We start from the raw sequence: 24,596 nt of genomic DNA on the forward strand, positions 1-24,596 counted from the left end.
AAATTGATCCCTAAGCTCTTGTTGTCTACCGTGTTGCCTGAAACCATGGTGCCTGTGGCTAGAGAAGATACAAAACATATTTTTCAACTTGTTTTTAAGCAGAAGTCAGGGACTCAGGTGTAGCGCCAAAGGGAAGAAAGAATTTCATACTTCTTAATGATGGTACAGAAAGTGTCAGTAAGTACTTGAGGTAAATAGTGTGACAACTGCACTCATTAATAAAGTTAGAACTATACATATTCACAAATATATATCTGATGGACATCATTAGATTTGTATATACCAGTTTTATGACTGGGCAGGTATGTTTGTTAATAGGATATTCTGGATTCTTATCTTTGGGCTACTTTATTTTCCCAATTTTGTGTGTTCCTTTACTGACAATGAATGTTATGTTACAATCATGGAAGACTTTTATCATAAAGGAGATGTGACTATTGGTACATTTTTTCCTCTTCATATTTTCTACACAGGCAAAAATGTTCCTCATACATATGTGCCAAATGCTTTCCAGGACACTCACATACAGTAAGTACAATTATTCATTCTTAACTCAGAATTTTGGGGATTTAAAAGCTGTCTTAACTAAAACTTCCTTTTATTTTCCACAATCCATCTTTTCCTTTCTCAAGTTTCTTCAAGTATATTTTCACGTGTATTTATTTTTTCTTTCAAAGAAAAGGTGATACTTTTGATGTTATTCCTTTGCCTTTCCTCATATGCTACTGAAACATGATCTTCCTCTGTCCTACTTGTCACGGAGGATCATCTGATAATTGTCAATATTGTGATTTCACAGGATAAATAATTTAGTCTAAATATCACCTGATAGTTCTCAGCTTTCTTCAAGGTCAGTGTACTCCTTTGAGAAAAGATGATATCAGTGAATGCAGATTCTCAAATGTCTGGAATGTTTCTAAAGTGGTAAGTTTTGACTATGTTATATGCAGGTGATTTCAGAACAGGACTCTCAGCATTAAATTTTGGGAGCACTTTTCTGCTCTACACTTTGTCTGTCTCATTTTGTATTATGTGCTTTTCAGTGGTTCTTTGCTATTTTATATTCTCAGATACAGATATTAAATGTTTACCTCTTTGACATATATGCTTCCACTGCTTTTCCTCTTTTATATGGGTATGCTCACCAAGATACACTTTTTGTGAAGGTGGCCATTTAAGAGTGCTTTATAGCCTTTTTGAGATATGCAAGATTAAGGAATAGTGCTAGAAAGTCTGATTTCTTTAAAGAAATTAATAATAAATTATTTTGAGGCTTTTGGAGGTCTCCTTTGGTGATTAACAACAATGCCATGGAGATATCTCCATCATTTAATGCTGTTAGCCTGTTTACTAGAGCAATTCCTCACCTAGCCTACCAGACTCAACCTGACTACTCAGCTACTATGTCTCTGTATGACTGCCATCTCTGTTCCTTTCTACCCTGCTTCTGTCTTTCATGTGTTTCCAGAAAGCCAATCCTTCTGCTCCATTGTTCTGCCCTGGACTGCACCATCAACTTTTTATTCTGCCAAAACCCACTCCCTACTCACCCAATCTAAACCAAAACCCACTCCCTACTCACCCAATCTAAACCAATCAGCAACAGGACAATGGCTGGCCCACTCCTCTCTGTTGCCTTTTAGCCTTGAGGGCTATGGGATCTTCCCCATGGCAGCTTGCTTTTAAAAATGATTATCATAATCTGAGAGAATTATGTCTGGTGAAGGTGAGGAATGCCAAGCATTTACTTATACAAAGTAGGTAATGGGTCACAGAAATGAAAAAGCCAAATGTCTTGACAGGACTTACCTCTGATAGCACATAGGTGAACAACTGAAAATAAAGAGGCATGCCCACATAGCCATTTGTTAAAGTACTTGTATTATAGTTCATCTCAACAACATATAGTCAAGTGGCTCTGTTTATAGAGGAAATCAGGTATGTTTATTCCACACAGATACTTCAAATCCTATGGAACAACGTAAAAAGAATCTGAAACAGAGCAATAGCAATTATAAATATATATAAATATAAAATATATTCCTACCAATACAAATTGGTAGGAAGACAGCAGGTAGAGATTTACAGAAGAAAATATGGATATGAATGTGAATTGTGCTCAGAGTGACATTAGTGTGTATTTGTTAAAAACATGGTAGGATGTTAGGTAAAAAATCAAGGAAACAGTGGAGGAGAAAATATCTTGTAAAAATCATGATATTTGGGGGTACCTTGACACATTTAGTTTCAAATTAAAATATCAAAGATGGCCACAGATCCAAACTTTATGTCTCAATGCAATTATTTACATACTGATATAACAAATCAAGGTATATCTAATTTCTTAAGGATTTTATTTTATGTTAGATAAACATCACTAATTTGTCACATGCCTAGCAGACTGTGGATGCTGGGTGGAGCCACTTCTATTTTATCTTAAATAATGGCCCTTGTTACTCTCCTTTTCCTCTTCTCTGTACTTTCAGCAGCTTGAGCACTAATGCACATCTGGATTTGTTTTTCTTTATGGTATTCAACAAGTCTATATATGAAGAGTTATAGGAGCCTTGAGAGTATGGCTTGTCCATGATAAATGAAATGCTGTATTAGTAAAAACAGGAAAACAGTATTTTTACTAAAAAAAAAGATTAACAATTTTGTCTTATACAATGCAGTTTGCAAACACATTTCTGTATACCTTTAAACCATTTGTATGTTTTTTTCCACAATAAAAATAAATAAAATTAAGCAAATTCAAGTTTTCTAGGGCAGTGTTATGGTGTCTAAAAATTATCCTAGATTTCTTTCTTCATTCTTATACATCTGTGCCTTGGCAGTGAAAATGGATGCACCCCTAAATGTATCTTGATCCTGAGCACACTCTTCTACTTTGGCTTGGGGAGTTATTATTGATTTCTCAATTTTCATAAATTGGTCTTTTCTTTGTTCACAATCAGAATGGCCCTTGAGTGTCTCCTAAGTCCTGTTATGTAAGTCAGTTATATATCTGACCCACATTCCTTTACTTGCAGAGTACAAATTTATTGTTTTTTTTTTAATGTATCTATTGATCTTTCTTGGTCTCCAAATATTTCTTTTGTGGCTCTCTGGTTGTGTTTGCTAGCTCCTCTTTTCTCAATATAATTAACAAAGACAATGTAATATATAGAGGTATTTCCAGCACAGCCAGAAAACCAAAAGCCCATCAAGAGTACAGCAACCTCTCTGATGTAAAGAATTTTCTAAGAGTCTGACTGTGGTGAGTGCTGAAGTCAGTCATTGTCAGCTCTGTAGAGATTATTCTACCATTTATTCCAAAGTCCCACTTACAGAAATAGATGGAAATTCAGACCCTTGTAAATTAATTTTCTATTAAATTAATGGATTAAGAGATTATTTTATTGTATAATGTTTAACATTATTAACTTCTCTAATTGAATGAGTAAATAATTTATGAAGTATACTCTGATTTTCAACCTAAATTATCCAATGCAGTAGGCATTTAGAAATAATACAAGAAATTTCTCAGATTTCTGACCTTTCTGACTGGTTGGTCTGAATGTTCTGTTACTATTATTAACCTAATAAAAATATTGTAAATAACAACTTAAGATTATTTTTCAGCATTTAATATCTTATACTTTTCTTTAATTATTATTAATAATTTCTAAATATTTTCTTATCATCTAATATATGTGAAGAGTTTTTGTCTCATATTTCTTTATGTGTTGCCTGTTCATGTTTAATATTGATTTGACACTAGAGTCACCTAAGATGAGGATGACTCAATTCAGTAAATAAGATCAGGCTTAAGGCAAGCCTGTATGATATTTTCTTAGTAGGGTAGAGCCCATCCCATTGTGAGTAGTGTCACCCTTGGCCAAGTGGTACTGATTTCCACAAGAAATCAGGCTGAGCAAGTGGCAGTGAGCAATACAATCAACAGTGTTCCTACATGTTCTCTGGATCACAGATCCATGGCCTCTAGTTCATGCTCTATTTGAGTTCCTGTCCTGACTTTTTCTAATAATGAACAGTGATGAAGAAATGTAAACCAAGTGTGCTGGATAGATTTATATCAACTTGAAATATGTTAAAGTCATCTGAGAGGAGAAAATAGCAGTTGAGAAAATGCCTGCATAATAATGGGCCTGTAGGACATTTTTCAGTTAGTGATTGGTGAATGCTGGCTCATCTTATTGTGGGTCTAGCCATTCATGAACTAGTATTACTGAATTCTGTAAATAAGCAGGGTGAGACAGCTATTATCAGTAAGCAAGTAAATAGAAGCCTTCTGTGTCCTCTGTACTACCTCCTGCCTCCATGTTTGAGTTCTGTTTGAGTTCCTGTTTTAAATTCTTTCAATGATGGTTTACCATGTGAAGCATAAGGCTAATAAAAATGTTTCTTTCTTGCCTTTTGTCATGGTGTTTCATCAAAGCATTAGTAAATTTAATAATGACACCAGATTAAACCCTATCCTCCAGTTTGCTTTTGGTCATTGTGTTTCATCCAACAAATAACAACCCTAATTAAAACACTTTGGTGTTTGTGTGTGTGTGTGTGTGTATGTGTGTGTTTGGCAGGGTTAGAGTGTACATGTGAATTTCACTGTTTTAATTTTTCATTAATTCATATATTTATTCAGTTTACATTCAGATTGCAACCCTCCTCTCCTCCCACACCCCTCTCACACAGACCTAGGTGATCCCACCTCCACTTCTCTGAGAAGGAAGAGGCACCCCCACCCTCAGTATCAACTCACCATAGCATATTAAGTCTCTGCAGGACTAGGCACATCCTTTTTCACTGAGGCCAGACTAGGTATCCTATTTAGAGGAATTATATCCACAGACAGGCAATAGATTTAGGGACAGCCCCTGCTCTAGTTGTTGGGGAACCCATACTTTTTTGAGACAGGTTCTCTCTAGCTGTACATAACCGTGGCAGTCCTGAAATTAACTATGTAGACCAGACTGACCTAGAACTCACAGAGGTCACTATCCTCTGCCTCCTTGAGTGTGGGTATTAAAGTAAAGCACTACCATACCTAGTTAAATGATTTATTGTCTGTATTTGTCTTTTTCTTTCATTCTCTCTTTCTTTGTCTTTCCTTCTTTCTTTCTTTCCTTGATACAGTATCTCCTTCTGTATACAGACTGTCCCCAAATTTTCTATGTTTATCAAGCTGGTTTTGAACACAGCAATCCATCTGCCTTTGTGTACTGATTGATGAGAGTAATGTTTATTGTCCAACTTGGCCTCACTATTTATTTTTAAAATCATGGTTTGTTTGTTTGTTTTCAATTTGCCTGTTTGGTTTTTAAAGAGGGAAAACATGAAGAGGGGAATGAATTTGAATAGACAAGGAGATGGGGAGGGGAAAAAAAAGAAAAAAATTCCACTCATTATAAATAAAAAGAGAAACAATATACATGCTCAAAAACATAGAACTACTTTAAATATAATAATCAAAATGAATGTTTAGCCAATCAATGTGATACAGATTTCAAACCTACTTTATGAAAATAATGAGAAACATTCAAATAAAATTATGTTTAATTTTAAAGAAACTAATTATTATAGATGAATTGTATGTTTATGACATAGTATGTGTTGTCAAAATATGAATCAAAAAGTGATAAAATCTAGGAAATAAAGTTTTCATATCCTTAAAATTGGTTTGTGCTTGGAGGCTTGGAGCCATTATGCTACTTTATCATGAAATATGTAGTAGTGATTAACCTATAAAATGTGTTTGAAGGTCTGTGCTTACATACATAAAATCATCAAAATTATATATATATATATATATATATATATATATATATATATATATATGTCTGATGTCTAGTAGCAAAAGCTGTATTTGTTTTTCTTGTATTTCACAATTTTGACAAATATCATCCATTAGATATAATATTTATTTTTGCATTTAAAAGTATTTATAACTTCTTTAATGATGTCATACAAAATATTTCGATAATATTTACCCACACAACACCGTGCCATATTCACTTTCACCACCCTTACCCCTCTATGCAACTTAGTGTATCTTTACTTTCTGAATCAAATACAGTTTGTGTTATATAAGACTATTGTAAGTGGAGCCTTCTTTTTAGTGTGGATAACCTCCTAGGGGTCCTAACAGTGAAGAAACTGATTCTCCCAGTAACTGTAAAATCTCAGTAATGCCTCAGTTAGGGTTTAGATTTTGTCTGTCTCCTTTCTCATGCTGCTATTTTTGTCTTGTTTGTTCACACATGGTCTTTTACATGCTGTATTAACCATTGTGAGTTCAAACATGCAGCTAGTCTGTTTGTATAGAAAACATTGTTTTATTGAGGTTATTCACATCCACTGCTTCTTAAAATCTTCCTGCTTCTATTTAGTCATGAAGCCTCAATCTTTGGGTAGTGGTGTGATATGTAAGCTTCAGTTATGCCTGAGCACTTCATAATCTATTATTATTTGTATCAGGATCAGTCGATGGTTTCTGTATTATTTGCCACCTACTGCAGAAAGAAGCGTCTCTGATGAGGGCTGATGAATGTACTAATCCACTAATACAGCAATCAGTCATTAGGAGTTGATGTCACACTGTGTCAATTTAGTAGAATAACAGTATAAGTTCTCCAACTGGGTCTATGACCTACATAATCTCATACTGGCTGTTTTAATAGTGCCAAGCACCCATTTTGGGGACCTCATATCAAATCAAACAAAGAGGTGTTTGACAATAACATGCATGTCCATTATTGCACCAGAGGGTATATCATATATGACAGGTCTTTACTGTTTTCCTCATGGTTTGCAGATGAGTGAGAGTGAATATTACTTCATTTTCTGTGGTAGCAGGCAAAGCACCTTCCAGAACTGTAAAATATAGCCATGACAAAAAAGCAACCAGGGGAGGACAAGCTGGATTTCTCCATGTTTCTTAATATAAATATGTAGTGGCCTTAGTAATGGAGTCTTTCCATCAAGTTCTGTAGGATCCAACCTTATAACTTACTGATATATATTTCAGATAATAAATATGGAAGATGTATGATGTTTGACTTTCTGAATGTGACTCAGAATATTTATTCTAATTTTAAAGATGGTCACTGAGATATGATCTGGTTAATTTGGGTATTTAGTGTTTATGATATGAGAGATATTTATAACAGATATTTAATTAAATACTTAAACCATAGGCACTGCATTCCTATATAATTCTGTCACACAGAGTCTACGTTTTGTGGTTTGCATGATTTTAGCCTGGTAAATACACTTATATCCTTACTTACTTGTTTTATATTGTGGTATATACAAAATATTTTATTTTCTTTCATGTTGTGCAACCTTTCTAGACAACTCCATATTCTTTAAAAGAAACACACCTCAAGTTATTAAATCTCAGCAGATTGCCAGATAAGGAATATAAGGAAGGGAATACAAAATACAGTGTTTTTTGACCCATCATGCATGTCAGATATGTGGTAGAACATCATTCACTCTAAAGGAGAAAAGTTTTGGAAAAATAATTCAAAGAACAAAGAGTCAGAGATGCAAACATGTGATGAAGCAAAATGCAAATAAACAAAATATCCCTAAAACAACTTGACTAAAAGACTAGAATTCTGTAGAGAAAACCTGCATATAAAGATGACCTGTTTCTTTGCTTTTCAAGTATAGTTAATGTAAAATAAATATCTTCCCTGATAGATCTCTTGAAAATATAAACAAAATATTGATTTTTTAGGAAACTCTGAAATATATCTTAATATGAAGTATTTTTATATCCGATGAAGAAAAATGTAATAAATATGACCTTAAGGAACTTTTTTTTTTTTTTTTGTGAAACAGACACTAAGACTGGTTTTATGAACAGACACTAAAATGGAATGTTATTTCTTTGTGTGTGTGTGTGTTGGGGAGGGTTGGCATCATTAAGTGTGTTAGATTTTTTTCTTCACTATTGTTGCTTACTAGGGTAAAATTATCTAGATGCAAGTGTGGGGACCTGAGTTCAGGTCTTCCAAACAAAATGAATGAACTCCTGTAATCCACTGATAGTATGAAACAGGAAATAAAGACTCCTTACAAGTTTTCTGTCCCAGTACCAGCTTATGTGCTGAAAATAACTAAGAAGTGGACTCAGTTAGTATGGTGCTTTGTCTTCCTCATAGTATTGGAGAAGGATAAAAAGAAAGAAACTTAGTGATTTCAAGGCCTGGTTGCCTTACAGAATATATTACATTCCAGCCAGGGTTGCATGGTTAGACTCTTTCTCAGTCAATAAAATACGGTAGACAGACAGGCAATAATTACACAAATGATTAAAAGATACTGTGTGAAATAATGTGGAAAGTTTGGATTGACAATGAAACTTCTCATCAGACTTGCATTTATAGTTACTGACTCTCTTGAGCACAGAGACACATATCCACATAAATGAAACACACAGTTCAAAAAACACATGTCAGAAAAATAAATGTGGGTATAGTTTCACATGAATTAATAACAGAAATTGAGAGACAGAGGCAGGAAGATCCTCATGAGTTCAAAGATAGTCTGGTCAACATTGTTTGTAAAAGGCCACCATATTCTTAAAAATCATAGAAACGACAAATGTGGCAGTATATTCTTTGACCTAACTTTGTGCTATTCCTTAAATAATATACTGTCCCGGAAAACTGGGTGGTTTGATCAAGATACACTGACCTTTTAAAGGTATAGAGATTGACAGAAGACCCAAACAGCAAAATTATGATATTTGATATTTGAGTATGGAATTCCATATTCATTGACTTTTAAAATCTTTTCCACATATAAAAAATCAGTAAATCAGTGTAATAATAAATTATAGTCCCCGAGACTAAAATTAATGCATGTTGGTATTGTAGAAACTTACTTAATTTTATCTAAGTAAAATGTCAATTCTAATTTCAGCCATTTATGAAAAGATATTAAAATAAGGATTTATAGAAACATTAGCATTTGAATTATAAAAATTATTGCACTAAATATAAAGGTCATATAGTTTATGCATTCCTCCTTTGTAAATCCCTGCAGGTATAAGTTTAAGAACTATCAGTTTGTTTTGGCTGTGCTATTTGCCATTGAGGAGATCAACAGAAACCCTCATCTTCTACCCAACACAACTCTGGGATTTGATCTCTATAATGTTGCATTTACTGAAAAAAGTATTCTTCTTGGTGTATTGGTTTGGCTAACAAGGATGAAAGTACCCCTACCTAACTATTACTGTGGTCAGAAGAGAAAGTCACCTGCTGCACTTACAGGGACATCATGGGCAACATCTGCTCACATTGCGACCTTGCTACAACTCTACAAAATACCTCAGGTGATGGCTAGGTGTGAGAAGTAGAAGTCTAGTATACCTTGTTGCCATGATAGGTATCTGAAAAAGTAAAACAGAATCATTCAGATTAATCAGCTATCAAAGAATGTATGAAGGTTCTTGATGATAGCTCCACATTACCATTACATGAAATAGAAAGAAAAGAGGGGAGGATGAGACCAACTAGGTTATTTAAAATGAACAACTGCTAGTAATATTTCTGGAAAACTCTATAATGTTTGTCATATGAAATATGAGGAACTCATCTTCATCCTAATTGTTTACATATATTAATTCAGGACTGAGACTGTGTTTAATGCCTGTGTTCTTTCTCTGGTTTCCAATTTTTTTTTTCTACAGCTCACTTTTGGACCTTTTGATTCTACCTTGAATGATCCAGTACAGTATAATTCTCTCTATCAGATGGCCCCCAAGGACACATCTCTCTCATTTGCCATAGTTTCTTTGATGCTTCATTTCAGCTGGTCCTGGGTTGGTCTGATCCTCCCAAATGACCACAGAGGGACTCAGATATTGTCAGAATTCAGAGAAGATATGGAGAGTAATAGCATTTGCATAGCCTTTTTGAAGTTGATCCCTGGAACCATGAATTCATTTTCCAACAAATTATGGCAAAATATGGAGGAGATTTGGGAATCAACAGCAAATGTGATAATTATTTATGGGGATATTGGTTATTTACAGGGTCTAATGCAACACATTGGGCAACAGATAGTGACATGGAAAGTCTGGATCTTGAATTGTCATTGGGATGTTGTCAGCCATGCTGATTATTTCATGGTAGAGTCATTTCATGGGAGTTTCATCTTTTCACACCACCATGAAGAGATGATGGAATTTACAAATTTTATTCAAACAGTCAATCCCTATAAATACCCAGAAGACAATTATCTCCCTAAGTTTTGGTTTTTATTCTTCAAGTGCTCATTTTCTGAGTTTGATTGTCATCTTTTGGAGAATTGCCAAGCCAATGCTTCTTTGGTGTTACTGCCTAGACACATTTTTGACCCATCCATGAGTGAAGAAGGACACAATATATACAATGCTGTGTATGCTGTGGCCTACAGTCTCCATGAGTTATTTCTTGAGCAAATACAGACACAAGTATATGCCAGTGAAAAGGAAGCTGTATTCTTCCCTTGGCAGGTAATACTTTCTTTGGGTTGTAATATCAGCAATATAACATTTTTATTATACTCTAAGGCACTCAATTTGGATTCATAGATTCTAAAACATGTTGTCAATATGCAAGTGAAAGGATCCTTTTTTCCCTCTCCGAAAGTCCATGCAAAATACAGCATAAGTGATTTTTATAAATGCATGTCAGGAACAAGGAAGAAAACATTTAAAGCCAATATTAAATTAATATAACAAGGTACCTTACAGTTTTCTTCATAATCTGTTCACTGTGAAAAGTCGCAATTTCCCATATGTATTCTTCAGAGCAGAGGTAAGCACAGTAGACACTTAAGGGTTAAAATGCATCTGAGCACTACCACATGGTTCAAAGTTCAGGATCACTTTAAAGTGCACTTTAAACTTCGGTGGCCTCACTTTTAAGTATGGAAGCTCTTAAATAAATGCTAAACTTTAATAGGTGTCATGAGCTTTTCAAAGAAATTTGAGCCATCTGAATCCACATAACTTGTTCCCTTAGCTATGTTTAATTTAATGATTTCATTTGACAAAAATGAGATTTTTGAAACTTAATGCATTTCCAATCATGTCTTTCATTTAGTCAGCCTTTGATGTCTCATTTAAAGACTATTTTTTTAAATGATAGGTTAAAAACTTTGAGATCATTTGTATGATTTTTTAAAAAATGTTATAGTATCTGAGATGTATTTCATCATATGTTTCTGCATCTCTTTTAGATCTTCCCTTTTGTATGATTTTTAAACATGTTATAGTATCTGAGATGTATTTCATCATATGTTTCTGCATCTCTTTTAGATCTTCCCTTTCTTAAAGAACACTGTACAGAAAAATCATATGAAAGGCCACACAGTAATGGATAAGGAAAGAAACTTAGATTCAAAGTACGATATTCTCAATTTTTGGAATTTTCCAAAGGGTCTTGGACTAAAGGTGAAAGTAGGAAGCTTTTTTCTGCATGCCTCCCAGGGCCAACAGTTCTCTTTGTCTGAGCAGATGATTCAGTGGCCTCCAAGGTTTACAAAGGTGAGTTGTGACTTAGCTCACTTCTTTGACCTTTCATAAAACAATAGTAATTTTCAGGATGTAGTGAACCTTTGACACTCACTCAGTACTAATCAGTATTCAACTACCACTAAGGAAGGAACCCCACACAAATACAGCCAAAGTAGACTATTTTCTCATTCTGTGACTCTAATCGGTGGAAAAAGTTTATTTTTAAATTCTATTAAAGAACACACATTTACTAGAAATAGAATATCTATTAGGGTTTTTCACTACCTCTAAACACTAACAGAAAGTTTATTTTCTACCTAGCCCAAGAAATTTCAGTGAGAGATAAGGTGGCATTTTTGATTAATCAGCCATTGTGAGGGTAGACAAGCTTGACAGGTGTGTGTGTGTGTGTGTGTGTGTGTGTGTGTGTGTGTGTGTGTGTGTGTTATATTTGCTTTGCTACTTTGAGTAAATAGTTACAAAACACAAGTGAAAAGGGGAAAAGTTTCTTTTGGCTGACACTGTAATTCTGTAGACCCTCATGGTGGGAAAACAATGTTTTAGAATAGAAAGGAGGTGATAACAACACACTTGCAAAACAGAATCAGAGATTAAAGAATGTAGTTACTCACCTTCTATTCATTTTGTCTGTGACAATAGCCAATTTAATATTACCCCCTACCCCCATTTTATAGTGGTTCTTTCAACCTCAGGTAAATGTCTGTATAAAACTTCTCATAGAAATGCACATAGATTTTTTTTTTCCTGCTGTATCCAAGTCTAGGAAGGTTTTCATTCAACATTTACAACCACTTTGGATATAAAAGTTCCCCTGGTAGCCAGTAAGTATTTAAAAACTTTGAATCTGAAGTGATCCATGATTTTTTAGAAAACTATTTTATTGATCTACTTAACAACAGCTTCATCATATTGGACCAAGATTTAATTAAACACATGGTCTGTGTAGCCAAAGAGCAGTGAAAATTAGCAATACTAAAATGCACTATCTTCTATTATATGTGTAAGCATTTGCAAATTAACTGTACAATGATATTCAGAATAACTCAGCATTTCACAAAACTTTGAGCATGTCTTGCTCTTGTTTCTTATTTCTCTCAGATTCCGCAGTCTGTGTGCAGTGAGAGCTGTAGGCCTGGATTCAGGAAAGCTGCCCAGGAAGGCAAGGCTGTTTGCTGCTTTGATTGCACTCCTTGTGCAGACAATGAGATTTCAAATGAGACAGGTAAATAAATACAGGCATACAAAGTACTTTGCTATGTACACCTAAGCATGCACAATCCTAAACAAATAGAAAAGGACTGAAGAAAAGTAAGAGACAAACTTTTGTTCCTTGATTAGAAATGTAAACACTGCAGTCACTTTTATTTTCTTTTGAAATGACACACACTAGACATTGAGATTATCCTTGATTTACAGTGTTGGCCTACTGCAAGCATTGTTCATGGAAGAAACCCATTTTGTCCAAAAAATAAGCAATCTGTTTCATTTCACCATGAACACAGTATTTTGAGCACCATTTCTTTATGTTTTCAAACCCTTCTCAGTCACGTGGAATTCTCCCATCTGCTTTATGATTATTCCTAGTACAAATCTTTTTTCTTTCTTTCTTTCTTTCTTTCTTTCTTTCTTTCTTTCTTTCTTTCTTTCTTTCTTTTTTTTTTTTAACAAAGTAGGCAACTGAATATTTGAGTTTGATTTCCCCAGTGGATTTATTTTAACTTTATCTTAACTAAGTTTCATTTGTTTTTCTGAAAATAGATTATTTCATAAAACATGTCCTTTTAAAATCACTGTCTCCCTTTTATTAAACATAGATTCTTTGTGTATTCAATATAATCTGAATGCAGTTCCCCTTCCTTTGCTTCTCCCAGCTACTCCCTCTGTCATCCAGAACTATTCATTATCTGTCTCTTATTAGAAAAGAATAGGCTTCTATGACATATAGGCAAAACATAACAAAATAAAATATAATAAAATAAAATAAAACCCATTTTATCAAAGTTGGAGAAAATAAGACAACAGAAAAGTAAAATTCCCAAAAACATAAAAGTAAAATTCCCCAAAGATTATGAGAGAATCAGAAACTCACTTGTTTGCAAATTTAGGAATCCCATCAAAGTACTAAACTGAAACCTATAGTATATATGCAGAAGATATAGTGCAGACCTGTTTAAGATAAATCTTGCTTTTGTGTTTGTGTGTTGATATAAGCATTGTTTAATTGTTATAGAAAGCCTTGTTCTTCTGGTATACCTTTCCCCCACTTCTTTCTCTCTGCATAGTGGCTGAATGTGGGTCTCTAAATTTGTTCCCATCTACTGTAGTACGAAATGAGGAATTCCCTGTGATAATGGCTGAATAAGGAATGAATTTATGATCATGGCAGAATATAATTAGGAGTCAGTGTTAATTGTAAATTCCTTGGTCATCATACAAAGACTGGTTCAAAATTACAGATTATAGACCATAAGAAAGTTGACTCATTATAGCAAAATTTCTCTTATGATTGAGTAATTAACAGAATTAGTAACAGTACAAGATGGGCGCTTTATAATGAAAATAGAATTAGGTCTAGAAATGGAGTATTTTTTTTCTTTTCACTCAATATAACAAAAGCAACAGAAACATAAGCTGGTATTTCTTTTATTCCAGAGCCTTTAATCTTAAGTGTTTTTATCTTTACAAAATCTGAAATAGCCAATAAATGAAAAAGTTCTTTCTGTGGTGATGGTTTTTCATTTATATAAGGGCTCAGAAATATGGGTGATGGCCATCCAGAATGCTATCTATCTATCCATCCATTCATCCATCCATCCATCCATCCATCCATCCATCCATCCATCCATCCATCTATCTATCTATCTATCTGTCTATCTATCTATCTATCTATCTATCTATTTCCCTTTTCCTTTTGGTTGGATATTTTCTTTATTTACATTTCAAATGGTATCCCTTTTCCCAGTTTCTCCCAGAAACCCCCTATCCTACCCCCTTTCCCCCTGCTTCTATGAAGATATTCCCCTACTCACCCACCCACTTTCCACTCCCTGTCATCAAATTCCCTTACACAAGGGCACTGAGTCTTTGCAGAACCAAGGGCCTCTCCTCCCATTCTTGCTCGTCAAGGTCATCCTCTGCTACACATGCAGCTGGAGCTATGGGTCCCTCCATGTGTACTCCTTGGATGGTAGTATAGTCCCTGGGAGCACTGGGGGGGGGTCTGGTTGGCTAATATTGTTGTTCTTCTTATGGGGTTGCAACTCCCTTCAGCTCCTTCAGTCCTTTCTCTAACTCTTCCATTGGAGATCCCATGCTCAGTCCAATGGTTGGCTGGAAGTATCTGCCTCTGTATTTTTCAGGCTTTGGAGGAGCATCTCAGAAGACAGCTATATCAGGCTCCTGTAGGCATGTACTTCTTAAAATCCAAAATAGTGTCTGGGTTTGGTGTCTGTATATGGGATGGATCCCTAGGTGGGGCAGTCTCTGCATGACCTTACCTTCAGTCTCTGTTCCACATTTTCTCCCTTGAGTATTTTGCTACCCTTTCTAAGAAGGAACAAAGCATCCACACTTTAGTTTTCCATCTTCTTGAGGTTCCTGTCTGAAAATAGTATTTTGTGTATTCTGAGCATTTGGTCTAATATTCACTTATTAGTGAATACAAACTATGTATGTTCTTTTGTGATTGGGTTACCTCACTCAGGATGATATTTTCTAGTTATATCCATTTGTCAAAGAATTTCATGAAGTCATTGTTTTTAAAAGCTGAGTAATACTCCATTGTGTAAATATACCACATTTTCTGTGTCCATTCCTCTGATGAAGGACATCTTGGTTTTTTTCCAGCTTCTTGCTATTAAATAAGGCTGCTGTGAATATTGTGGAGCATTTGTCCTTGTAATATGTACGAGCAACTTTTGGGTATATTCCCAGGAGTGGTATAGTTGGGTCCTCAGGTAATGCTATGTCCAATTTTCTGAGGAACTGCCAGACTGATTTCCAGAGTGGTTCTACCAGCTTGCAATCCCACCAACAATGGAGGAGTGTTCCTCTTTCTCCACATCCTCGCCAGCATCTGCTATCATCTGAGTTTTTGACGTCAGCCATTCTGACTGGTGTGAGATGAAATATCAGGATTGTTTAGATTTGCATTTCCCTTATGACTAAGGATGTTAAACTTTTTTTTAGGTGCTTCTCAGATATCCAGTATTCCTCAGTTGAAAATTCTTTGTTTGGCTCTGTACCCCATTTTTAATAGGGTTATTTGATTCTCTGGGGTCTAACTTCTTTAGTTCTTTGTATATATTAGATATTAGTCCTATATTAGATGTAGGATTGGTAAAGATCTTTTCCCAGTCTATTGGTTGCCATTTTGTCCTATTGACAGTGTCCTTTGCCTCATAGAAGCTTTGCAATTTGATGAGGTCCCATTTGTTGATACTTGATCTTAGAGCATAAGCCATTGGTTTTCTGTTCAGGAAATTTTCCTTTGTGCCCATATGTTCAAGACTCTTTCCCTTTCCACCTTCTCCTCTATTAGTTTCAGTTTATGCAGAGGTTTTGATCCACTTGGACTTGAGGTTTGTTCAAGGAGATAAGAATGGATTGATTTTCATTCTTTTACATGTTGACCTCCAGTTGAACCAGCACTATTTGTTGAATATGCTGTCTTTTCCCACTGGATGGCTTTAGCGCCACAGGTGTGTGGGTTCATTTCTGGGTCTTCGATTCTATTCCATTGATATTCATGCCTGTTTCTGTACCAATACCATACTTTTTTTTTTTTTTATCACTATTCCTCTTTAATACAGTTTGAAGTCAGGAATGATGTTTCCCCCAAAATTTCTTTTATTGTTGAGAATAATTTTTGCTATCCTGGGTTTTATTTTTATTTCAAGCAAATTTGCAAATTCCTCTTTCTAACTTAATGAAGAATTGAGTTGGAATTTTGTGGGGATTGCATTGAATATGTAGATTGCTTTCAGAAAGATGGACATTTTTACTATATTAATCCTGCCAATCCATGAGCATGGGAGATTTTTCCATCTTCTGAGATCTTCTTCATTTTTTTTCTTCAGAGACTTGAAGTTCTTGTTATACAGATCTTTCTCTTTCTTGGTCAGGGTCACATCAGAATATTTTCTATTATTTGAATAGTTTGGAGAGCATTGGTATTAGGTTTTCTTTGAAGGTCTGATAGAATTCTGCACTAAACCTATCTGGTCCTGGGCTTTTTTTGGTTGGGAGACTTTTAATGACTGTTTCTATTTCTTTAGGGGTTAGGAGACTGTTTAGATGGTTTATCTTATGCTGATTTAACTTTAGCACCTTGTATCTGTCTAGAAAATTGTCCATTTTGTTCAGATTTTCCAGTTTTGTTGAGTATAGGCTTTTGTAGTAGCATATATATTTTCTTGCTTTCCATTGCTATGTTTCTCTTTTTATTTCTAATTTTATTAATTTGAATAGTGGCTCTGTGCCCTCTGGTTAGACTGGCTAAGGGTTTATCTATCTTGTTGATTTTCTCAAAGATCTAGCTCCTCGGTTGGTAGATTCTTTGTATAGTTCTGTTTGTTTCTATTTGTTTGATTTCAGCCCTGAGTTTGATTATTTCCTCCTGTCATCTATAGTGCTACCTGCCCCTATGTTCCTGACTGGATCCTGTCACTCCCATTATCCTGGTTGTGACAGAATGCCTCAGAGGCCAGCTCTCTCTGTGATCTTGTGATTCTGTAATACTGTGATCCTGAGATCCTGGGTGTGTCAGAGATCCTGGCAGTCAAGATGCCTCTGGGATCCTGAAATCCTGGTGTGACTAAGGCCCTGAGATCCTGTCATTCCTGGGAATGTTAGAGCACCTGTGATCCTGGGCCTGTTAGAGCACCTGAGTACTGAGCTTCTTCTGCGTGTTGTGGGACCAAGTGTGGAGTTAGTGCCGAAGGCCTGCTCAGGGCAACTGCTCAGACCAGAAGAACAAGAATATCATTTATTAATAAGAATTAATTTGGGATAAAAGAAGCATCCAGTGTAAAAGTAATATAGGATCTACAGAAAATTCTAAAATTATTTTCAGGAAAGGGTGCACAAGATCTGTGACTGTAATTCTTGGGCTGGAATTCAAAGGGTAAATATCCATAGATGAATCATACAGTTAACAGTACATCAGGGCCTTTCCATTGGCCTTTAAAAACGTTCTTTCAGAGTCTTTTTCTACTGCGTTTCCTAAACCCTAAAAAAAAATTTATACAGACACCCAACTTAGAACAGAGAGTTTCTTTCTTTCTTTCTTTCTTTCTTTCTTTCTTTCTTTCTTTCTTTCTTTTTTTCTTTCTTTCTTTCTTTCTTTCTTTTTTTTTTTTTTCGAGACAGGGTTTCTCTGTGTGAACAGAGAGTTTCAAGGTCTGTCCTTCTCCTCACATTGTTCAGTTGGGTGTGTATTTGTATTTATTCTCATTTACTGTAGGAGGAAGCTTCTCTAATGAAAGTTGAAAAAAACGTAGTGTTCTATGTATACAGAAAAAGGTCATTAGGAATAGATTATATTGCTATGTTTCTTTTGTAGAACCAATATTATTTGGTTGATTCCTAAGTTTCTTGCCTACCTAATTTCAGTTTTTGACTGCTCTGGCAGTGTCAGGCATGGGTTACATGTCATGGAGTGTGTGATAATTGAAATGAGATAGTGGGTTGTTATTTTTACAAAGTTTTGCCAATATTGTAACAGTACATCTTGCAGTCAGCTCAAAGTCATATGTTGCAGTGTTTGTAGCTGTGATGGCATCTTATTTTCTGTTCCATAGTATGCAGAGTAACTCTCTGTAATATGAAAACTGCTCAGTAGTAACAAAGGCTCTAGGTAGGTGACAGTTTATTGTCTCTCTCCAATGAGTTATGAAATGTTGCCTTCAGGAAGACAGCCTATAATCAGTTTGTAGGGAGCAACCAATAGCACTGGCAATAGCCTGGTGCTGTGGACTCTGTGGGGCCCTTTAGCCAAGAATTATATATTCCCTCAGACTCTCTGGGATTTATATGTGTGTAATTTTTGCTGTTTGCAGGGTTGTTTGATAATGGTGCTCTTATTTCTTAGATAGAGTTGTCTATTTGGACTTTTCCATTCCCGTTATTTTGTGATATCAATTTAACTTTCTTTCATATATGTATTTGTTTTAAGTAATGACTATTGTACTTTTTTAAAAATAAAATCCTCAAATAGCCCTTAGTTTTACCAGTCCACTCCCCTATTTGCTTCTTATTGAACTTTTCTCTGGTTTCCTAATTTGATCACATCGTGCCAATCTCCCCTCCCAATCATTCATAACTACAAATTCTATTTCTCTTTCATAGGGTAATCCTTCTCTCTCTCTCGATTCCTTACTTCATACTTACCCTTATTGGCTACATGGATTGAAACCTGCTTATTAGTACTTAACAGATAAAATACTCATAAAATTAATATATATAGCATATTTGTCATTCTGGGTTTGGTTATGTCACTCAGGATGATTTTTTTCTAGCTCCATTAACTTTCCTTCAGAAGTACACAGCATGTTTAAGTTAATATTCCCTTAATATGATAGATTTATTTCTGATTGTCTTGCTTCACTTGACTCTAACCAGTAAACTCAAGATCATGAGATCAGTCTCCAATACAAAGATGTTCAGAAAGCTGTCACACAATGCACATAATTTCTACTTTGGAAGCATATGAAATACATATTCATGAAATCTTTCATTATAAATAAAAACATTTTTGTCAATATTTTTATATCTATTATGCTAAATCTATAGTTGTGTCACTTCAGAAATTTCTATTATGAACCTCAGCTATAATGAATATTTTAAACCATTATTAATGTGACAATCCTTGTTAATTTAATAGTGTTAAAGTGCCTATGACATACAAATGGTATTTATAGACCATTTTCCATATGTTACATATGAACATAGATTGTGTTAAGGTCTTCTACTTCTACTTCAGCTATGTTATAATTTTAAGAATATTAAGGACCTGCTGTGGTAGAGTGAGTACCTGAATCCTAGTGGAGACAAATTTCTTTGATTTTTATATATTGGATTGTTTGGCCATCATTTAGGTATGTGGGTTTGGGCTGATTATATATCTAGAAGTTGATTTGTCTTTCTTCTTTGGTGTTTTGCTGCTTTGTTTCTGTTTTCTCGCCAGATATTTGGAGAGTGTGATAGATATGTGTTACCTATTTTACTTTTCAGATTAGTGGTATATTCACTGCCAATGCTTGCTGGTATTGGAGGCTAGCATACTTGAATGAGTTGTGGGGCAATAAAAGAATTAGAGGAGAGGGTCCTTATGATCTGTTGGGGGGTGGGGTAGGAGAGGAAAGAGAAACAGAAAATATTCTGCAATAGAACTGGAAATGAGACTGTGTGAATTGGAATTCAGGAGCCATAAGAGTGCTCAAGGCCTGTCTTAGCCTGCCAGTTGCCCTAGAAAGTACAGCTTTTGAGTTAACAGGGGTTGCCTCCTGGAATTTGAAGCTGGAATACAGTGAGGATTGTGGGAGTTAAAATAGGAGGTGATGATCTCTGGGCTCCACAGAAGATGTGGGAAAGGATGAAGAGAGGCTGCCGCTGGTATTCTATTGCAGCACTAAGGATGATATTGAGGGATACAGTCTGGTAACAGAGAAAAGAGAAGGTCTGGGGTCAGTATACCTAGATTTCTGGCAGGATTGGCCTCCATTTGGTTTACTTTTTGTTAAATTCACTCTTTTACAATTTCCCACATGTATTCAATAAATCTCAGGAATGCTTCCCCTGTCAACAATTGTTAACCCATCTCATCTTTAATTGTCCCCTTACCAGTTTTATATTTTCATTTTTTTGGCATGAACTTTTTTATTTAATCCTGCATTCAGACTGTATATTTGTGCCTAGTGTAGTCACCAGTTGGTACTCAAGTAAAATACATATCTTTTCTTTGAATATTTTTTAGACGATAGCTTAGCAGAAAAAAGAAAAGTATTTCCCCCACTCTTTAGCCCATGCCTATGGATAACAAAGCAGGGAAGTTATTTTTAATATTTAAGAATATTTTAAGATAATGCATATGTTGTCTGGAAGCAGGAAAATTTTAGTCCTCATCTTGTAATCATTTTGCTTCCATTTCCATTATATCCCATGAACATTAGAGGAGATGGTTTAAAAGCACTTGTTCATGGATGAGGATTAAAGCATAACTTTTTCTCAGTATCTGCTATGGTCATATAACTTTTTTCTTACTACAGATCAATGTGAATAAATGCTTCCTTGACTAAGGATGTTTTACTTGTCTATGTGCATAAACAGAAACATCAAGAAGGATGTTTGACAATAAATAGATTAGGTTAAGTGGCAGCAACAAGTTCCTTTTTACGTGTTATGTTTACCCCCTATCATGAATTTTCATGTGGGTTCACATGATCAGGTATGAACTACTATTTTGATAAATATTCTTCCTCTTTACTTTAGCTTTATAGTAGGTCCATAAATATATTCAGTATGTACAGTGTAGGGGCAATTCACTGGTGAATATAAAATTCTATGAAGATTTCTGTTAGTAACTGTATTTTGAAACAATATGTAATTCAAAGTAGGGCAACACACATGATTAAAAATATTAATATCATCACTGATTCAATATTTTCCAATTTCTTAATTTATTCTACTTCTTGATAGCAACATGCCCTCTTCTCACAGTTCCCCACAATATAGACTCTCCTTCAATCCCCACTCCTCTTCTCTACTGGAGATCTCCCAGATACCAACCCTTTCTGCCAACTTAACTCACTACAGCCCTAGGCACATCTCCTACTCAGGCCAGACAAGGCAAACCAGTTTGTGGAATAAAATCCAAAGCCAGCCACAGAGTTTGTGTAACCCCCCTACTCCAGTTGTTGAAGGCCCCATATGATGACCAAGCTGCATATCTGCTACATATATACAGTGGGCCTAGGTCCTGTACATGTATGCTCTTTGTGGGAGGTTTAATCTTGGTAAGTCCCCAAAGGTCCAGGCTAGTTGACTCTGTTGGTCTTTTTATGAAGTTCCTATCCCCTCTGGTTCCTTCAATTCTTGCCCCAACTCCCCCAGAAGACTTCCCAAACTCTGTCTAAATTTTGGCTGTGGGTCTCTTCTGTTTTGGTTAGCTGTTCTTGGAGCCTCTCAGATGACAATTATTCTAGGCTTCTATTTACAAGCATAGTTGAGTATCATTAATAGTGTCAGGGCTTGGTTTTTGCCCATCAGTAGGTCTCATGTTGGGGCAGTCATTGGTTGCTGACTTTTCTGATTTATCGTTGTCCATGCAGGTCTTATAGCCAGAGCAAATTTTGGGTTGAAGGTTTTCTGAGTGGTTGGTGTTGGTATCCCCTCACTGAGAGTACTGCCTGGTTATTGCATATGAGCACTTCAGGCTCCATATTCCCCATTGCTAGGAGTCTTATGTAGAGTTGCTCTCATAGACTCTATGAAGCTTCTATCCTCCCAGATTTCTGAAACATCCTGGAGATGCTTCACTTGTCAACTTGCTGACAATTTCCATTCACTCTCCTAGCCCTTGTTCTCTGGCTTTCCCTTTACCCAATTCTCACCCACTACCCTCACTATCCATCTTTCACACAGTTCCCTTCCTGTATCCACCTCTGATGTCTATTTTATTTACTTTATGGCTACTATCCACTTACAAGTGAGTGTATACCATGTACGCCATTTTGTGTCTGGGTTACCTCACTCAAGATGATATTTTCTAGTTCTATCCATTTGACTGCAAATTTTATAATGTCTATGTTTTAATATGTAAATGCTATTACTTTGTGTATGTGAGCCATATTTTCTTTATTCATTCTTCACTTGAGGGACATCTGGTCTGTATCCAGTTTCTGACTGTTATGAATAAAGCTGTCATGAGCATAGTTGAACAAATGTCCTTGGGAGATGGTAGAGCATCTTTTGCCAAGGAATGGTAATTTAATACTATAGAATTAATAAAAACTACTTTTAAAAGAGAAGTGATATCCTTCTATAAATTTGTTAATAGAGTGTATATCTAGCACCTTAATTAAATCAGAAATCAAATTCTATATTTGAAGCAAACATTGTACAATAGAAAACCAATGACAAAACAACATAAAAGAAGCAAGGAAAACAGTGTGACTGCTGATGGATAAGTTGATAAATGATCGTGAGAAAAATTTGATTAATGTGCCATGATGACTAAACACAGACACACACACACACACACACACACACACACACACACACACCACATATACACACACATACACACACAGAACAATATATCAAAAGAGTGATTCAATTCTCCTGTAAATAAACTTGAAAAATGTTTAGCTCAAAACAGAAGAATCCATTGATGAGGTGACTATTTTCTGAACAATACATGAAGGTTTAATATGGTAGAAATATGGGTATATAAACTAAAGTGTATATATATTTTTCAAGATAAAAACCACAAATGTTTAAAACCATAGTATTCAAAACTTTGTTTTTGAATACATAGTAATATTTCAATAATTTGTTTCATATATGTTAAAAATCACACTATAGCTATTGTAACAACATAGTAGTACTGAAGCATTTGAGCTTCAAGAATTTGACAGCTTTTATTATTTCTAAACCATTCAGAATGTGAAACTAATTGGAGTATTCAAGGGATTTTATGAAAATAAGTAAATAATGGTCTCACATCTGAGACCATAATATAAAAAGTGAATTTCAAAGAACATTGTCCATATTGTAAAAAATATGTCCAGAATTAGGACTTCCTGAAAGGCAATATCAGAATCAAATTAAGGTCATACAATATTACTCTGTAATCTTATTAACTATAAAATAGATACCATAGAGTCACCAGTTCAGAGGAGGCATAGAAATAAAAAGAAAAATCTTTGGGTATCTTTGATTTTTGTCAGCACAGACAGACAGTGCTAGAAAGATTTGAAATTATTCACAGAATACAGAAATATTTGTTTCTGAAATAAAAGAAGGTGATTCTATAAGCATTTCAATGAGCTGGGCTGAGTTCCACATTAGGGGGAAAGGGAACACCTGGGAATTGTTTCAGAGTCACTTTCATTCCTGAACAGATATGGATCAGTGTGTGAAGTGTCCAGAAAGTCATTATGCAAACTCAGAGAAGAACCACTGCCTCTCGAAGTCTCTGAGCTTTTTGGCCTATGAAAGCCCTCTGGGGATGGCACTCACCATCACAGCACTGTGCTTCTCTGTACTCACAGTTGTTGTTCTTGTAGTCTTTGTGAAGCACAGAGACACACCTATTGTCAAGGCCAATAATCGGATTCTCAGCTATGTCCTGCTATTGACTCTCATCATCTGTTTTCTCAGTTCCTTGCTCTTCATCGGTCAGCCCAACACAGCCACCTGCATCTTGCAGCAGATAGCATTTGGAATTTTGTTCACTGTGGCTCTCTCTACCGTGTTGGCCAAAGCTATTACAGTGGTTATTGCATTCAAGGCTACTGTTCCAGCTAGAATGGTGAGGTGGTTAATGGTATCAAGGGCCCCTAATTTCATCATTCCCATCTGCACACTGATCCAACTTGTTTTCTGTGGAATCTGGCTGATTACTTCTCCACCCTTCATTGACCAAGATGCTCATGCTGAACATGGTCATATCATCATTGTTTGTAAAAAGGGTTCAACAGTTGCCTTTTACTGTGTCCTGGGCTACCTCTGCTCTTTGGCACTTGGGAGCTACACAATGGCCTTCTTGTCCAAGAATCTGCCTGACACATTCAATGAGGCCAAGTTCCTGTCATTCAGCATGCAGGTATTCTTCTGTGTCTGGATTACCTTCCTTCCTGTCTACCATAGCACAAAGGGGAAGGTCATGGTGGCTATGGAAGTCCTCTCAATCTTGGCTTCCAGTTCAGCACTCCTTGGCTTGATCTTTGCTCCCAAATGCTACATCATTTTGTTAAGACCAGATAAGAACTCTTGTCTTGACATCAAGCACAAAAAACATTCTAGAGGGAATAGTCGTTTAAACTCTATTTAG

General features: G+C 35.5%; 1 protein-coding gene across 1 annotated transcript; it reads left to right on the forward strand.

Annotated features, from left to right (window-relative positions):
* Positions 1-304: 304 nt before the first annotated feature.
* On the forward strand, positions 305-24,596 carry LOC117713763 (vomeronasal type-2 receptor 116-like). The gene is made up of 6 exons (XM_034510221.1): positions 305-528; positions 9,061-9,352; positions 9,710-10,516; positions 11,324-11,551; positions 12,641-12,764; positions 23,665-24,596. The coding sequence occupies exons 1-6, from the start codon at positions 305-307 to the stop codon at positions 24,594-24,596; spliced, it is 2,607 nt and encodes an 868-aa protein (XP_034366112.1).

This window comes from Arvicanthis niloticus, chromosome 8 (genome assembly GCF_011762505.2).
Source record: "Arvicanthis niloticus isolate mArvNil1 chromosome 8, mArvNil1.pat.X, whole genome shotgun sequence".
NCBI lineage: Eukaryota > Metazoa > Chordata > Mammalia > Rodentia > Muridae > Arvicanthis > Arvicanthis niloticus.

Excerpts from the sequence above, each read along its gene's own strand:
- LOC117713763 (XM_034510221.1), top strand. The coding sequence starts at position 305 with ATGTTTGTTAATAGGATATTCTGGATTCTTATCTTTGGGCTACTTTAT. Across the intron at positions 9,353-9,709 it reads AACTCTACAAAATACCTCAG|CTCACTTTTGGACCTTTTGA; the intron begins GTGATGGCTAGG and ends TTTTTTCTACAG. Across the intron at positions 11,552-12,640 it reads GGCCTCCAAGGTTTACAAAG|ATTCCGCAGTCTGTGTGCAG; the intron begins GTGAGTTGTGAC and ends TATTTCTCTCAG.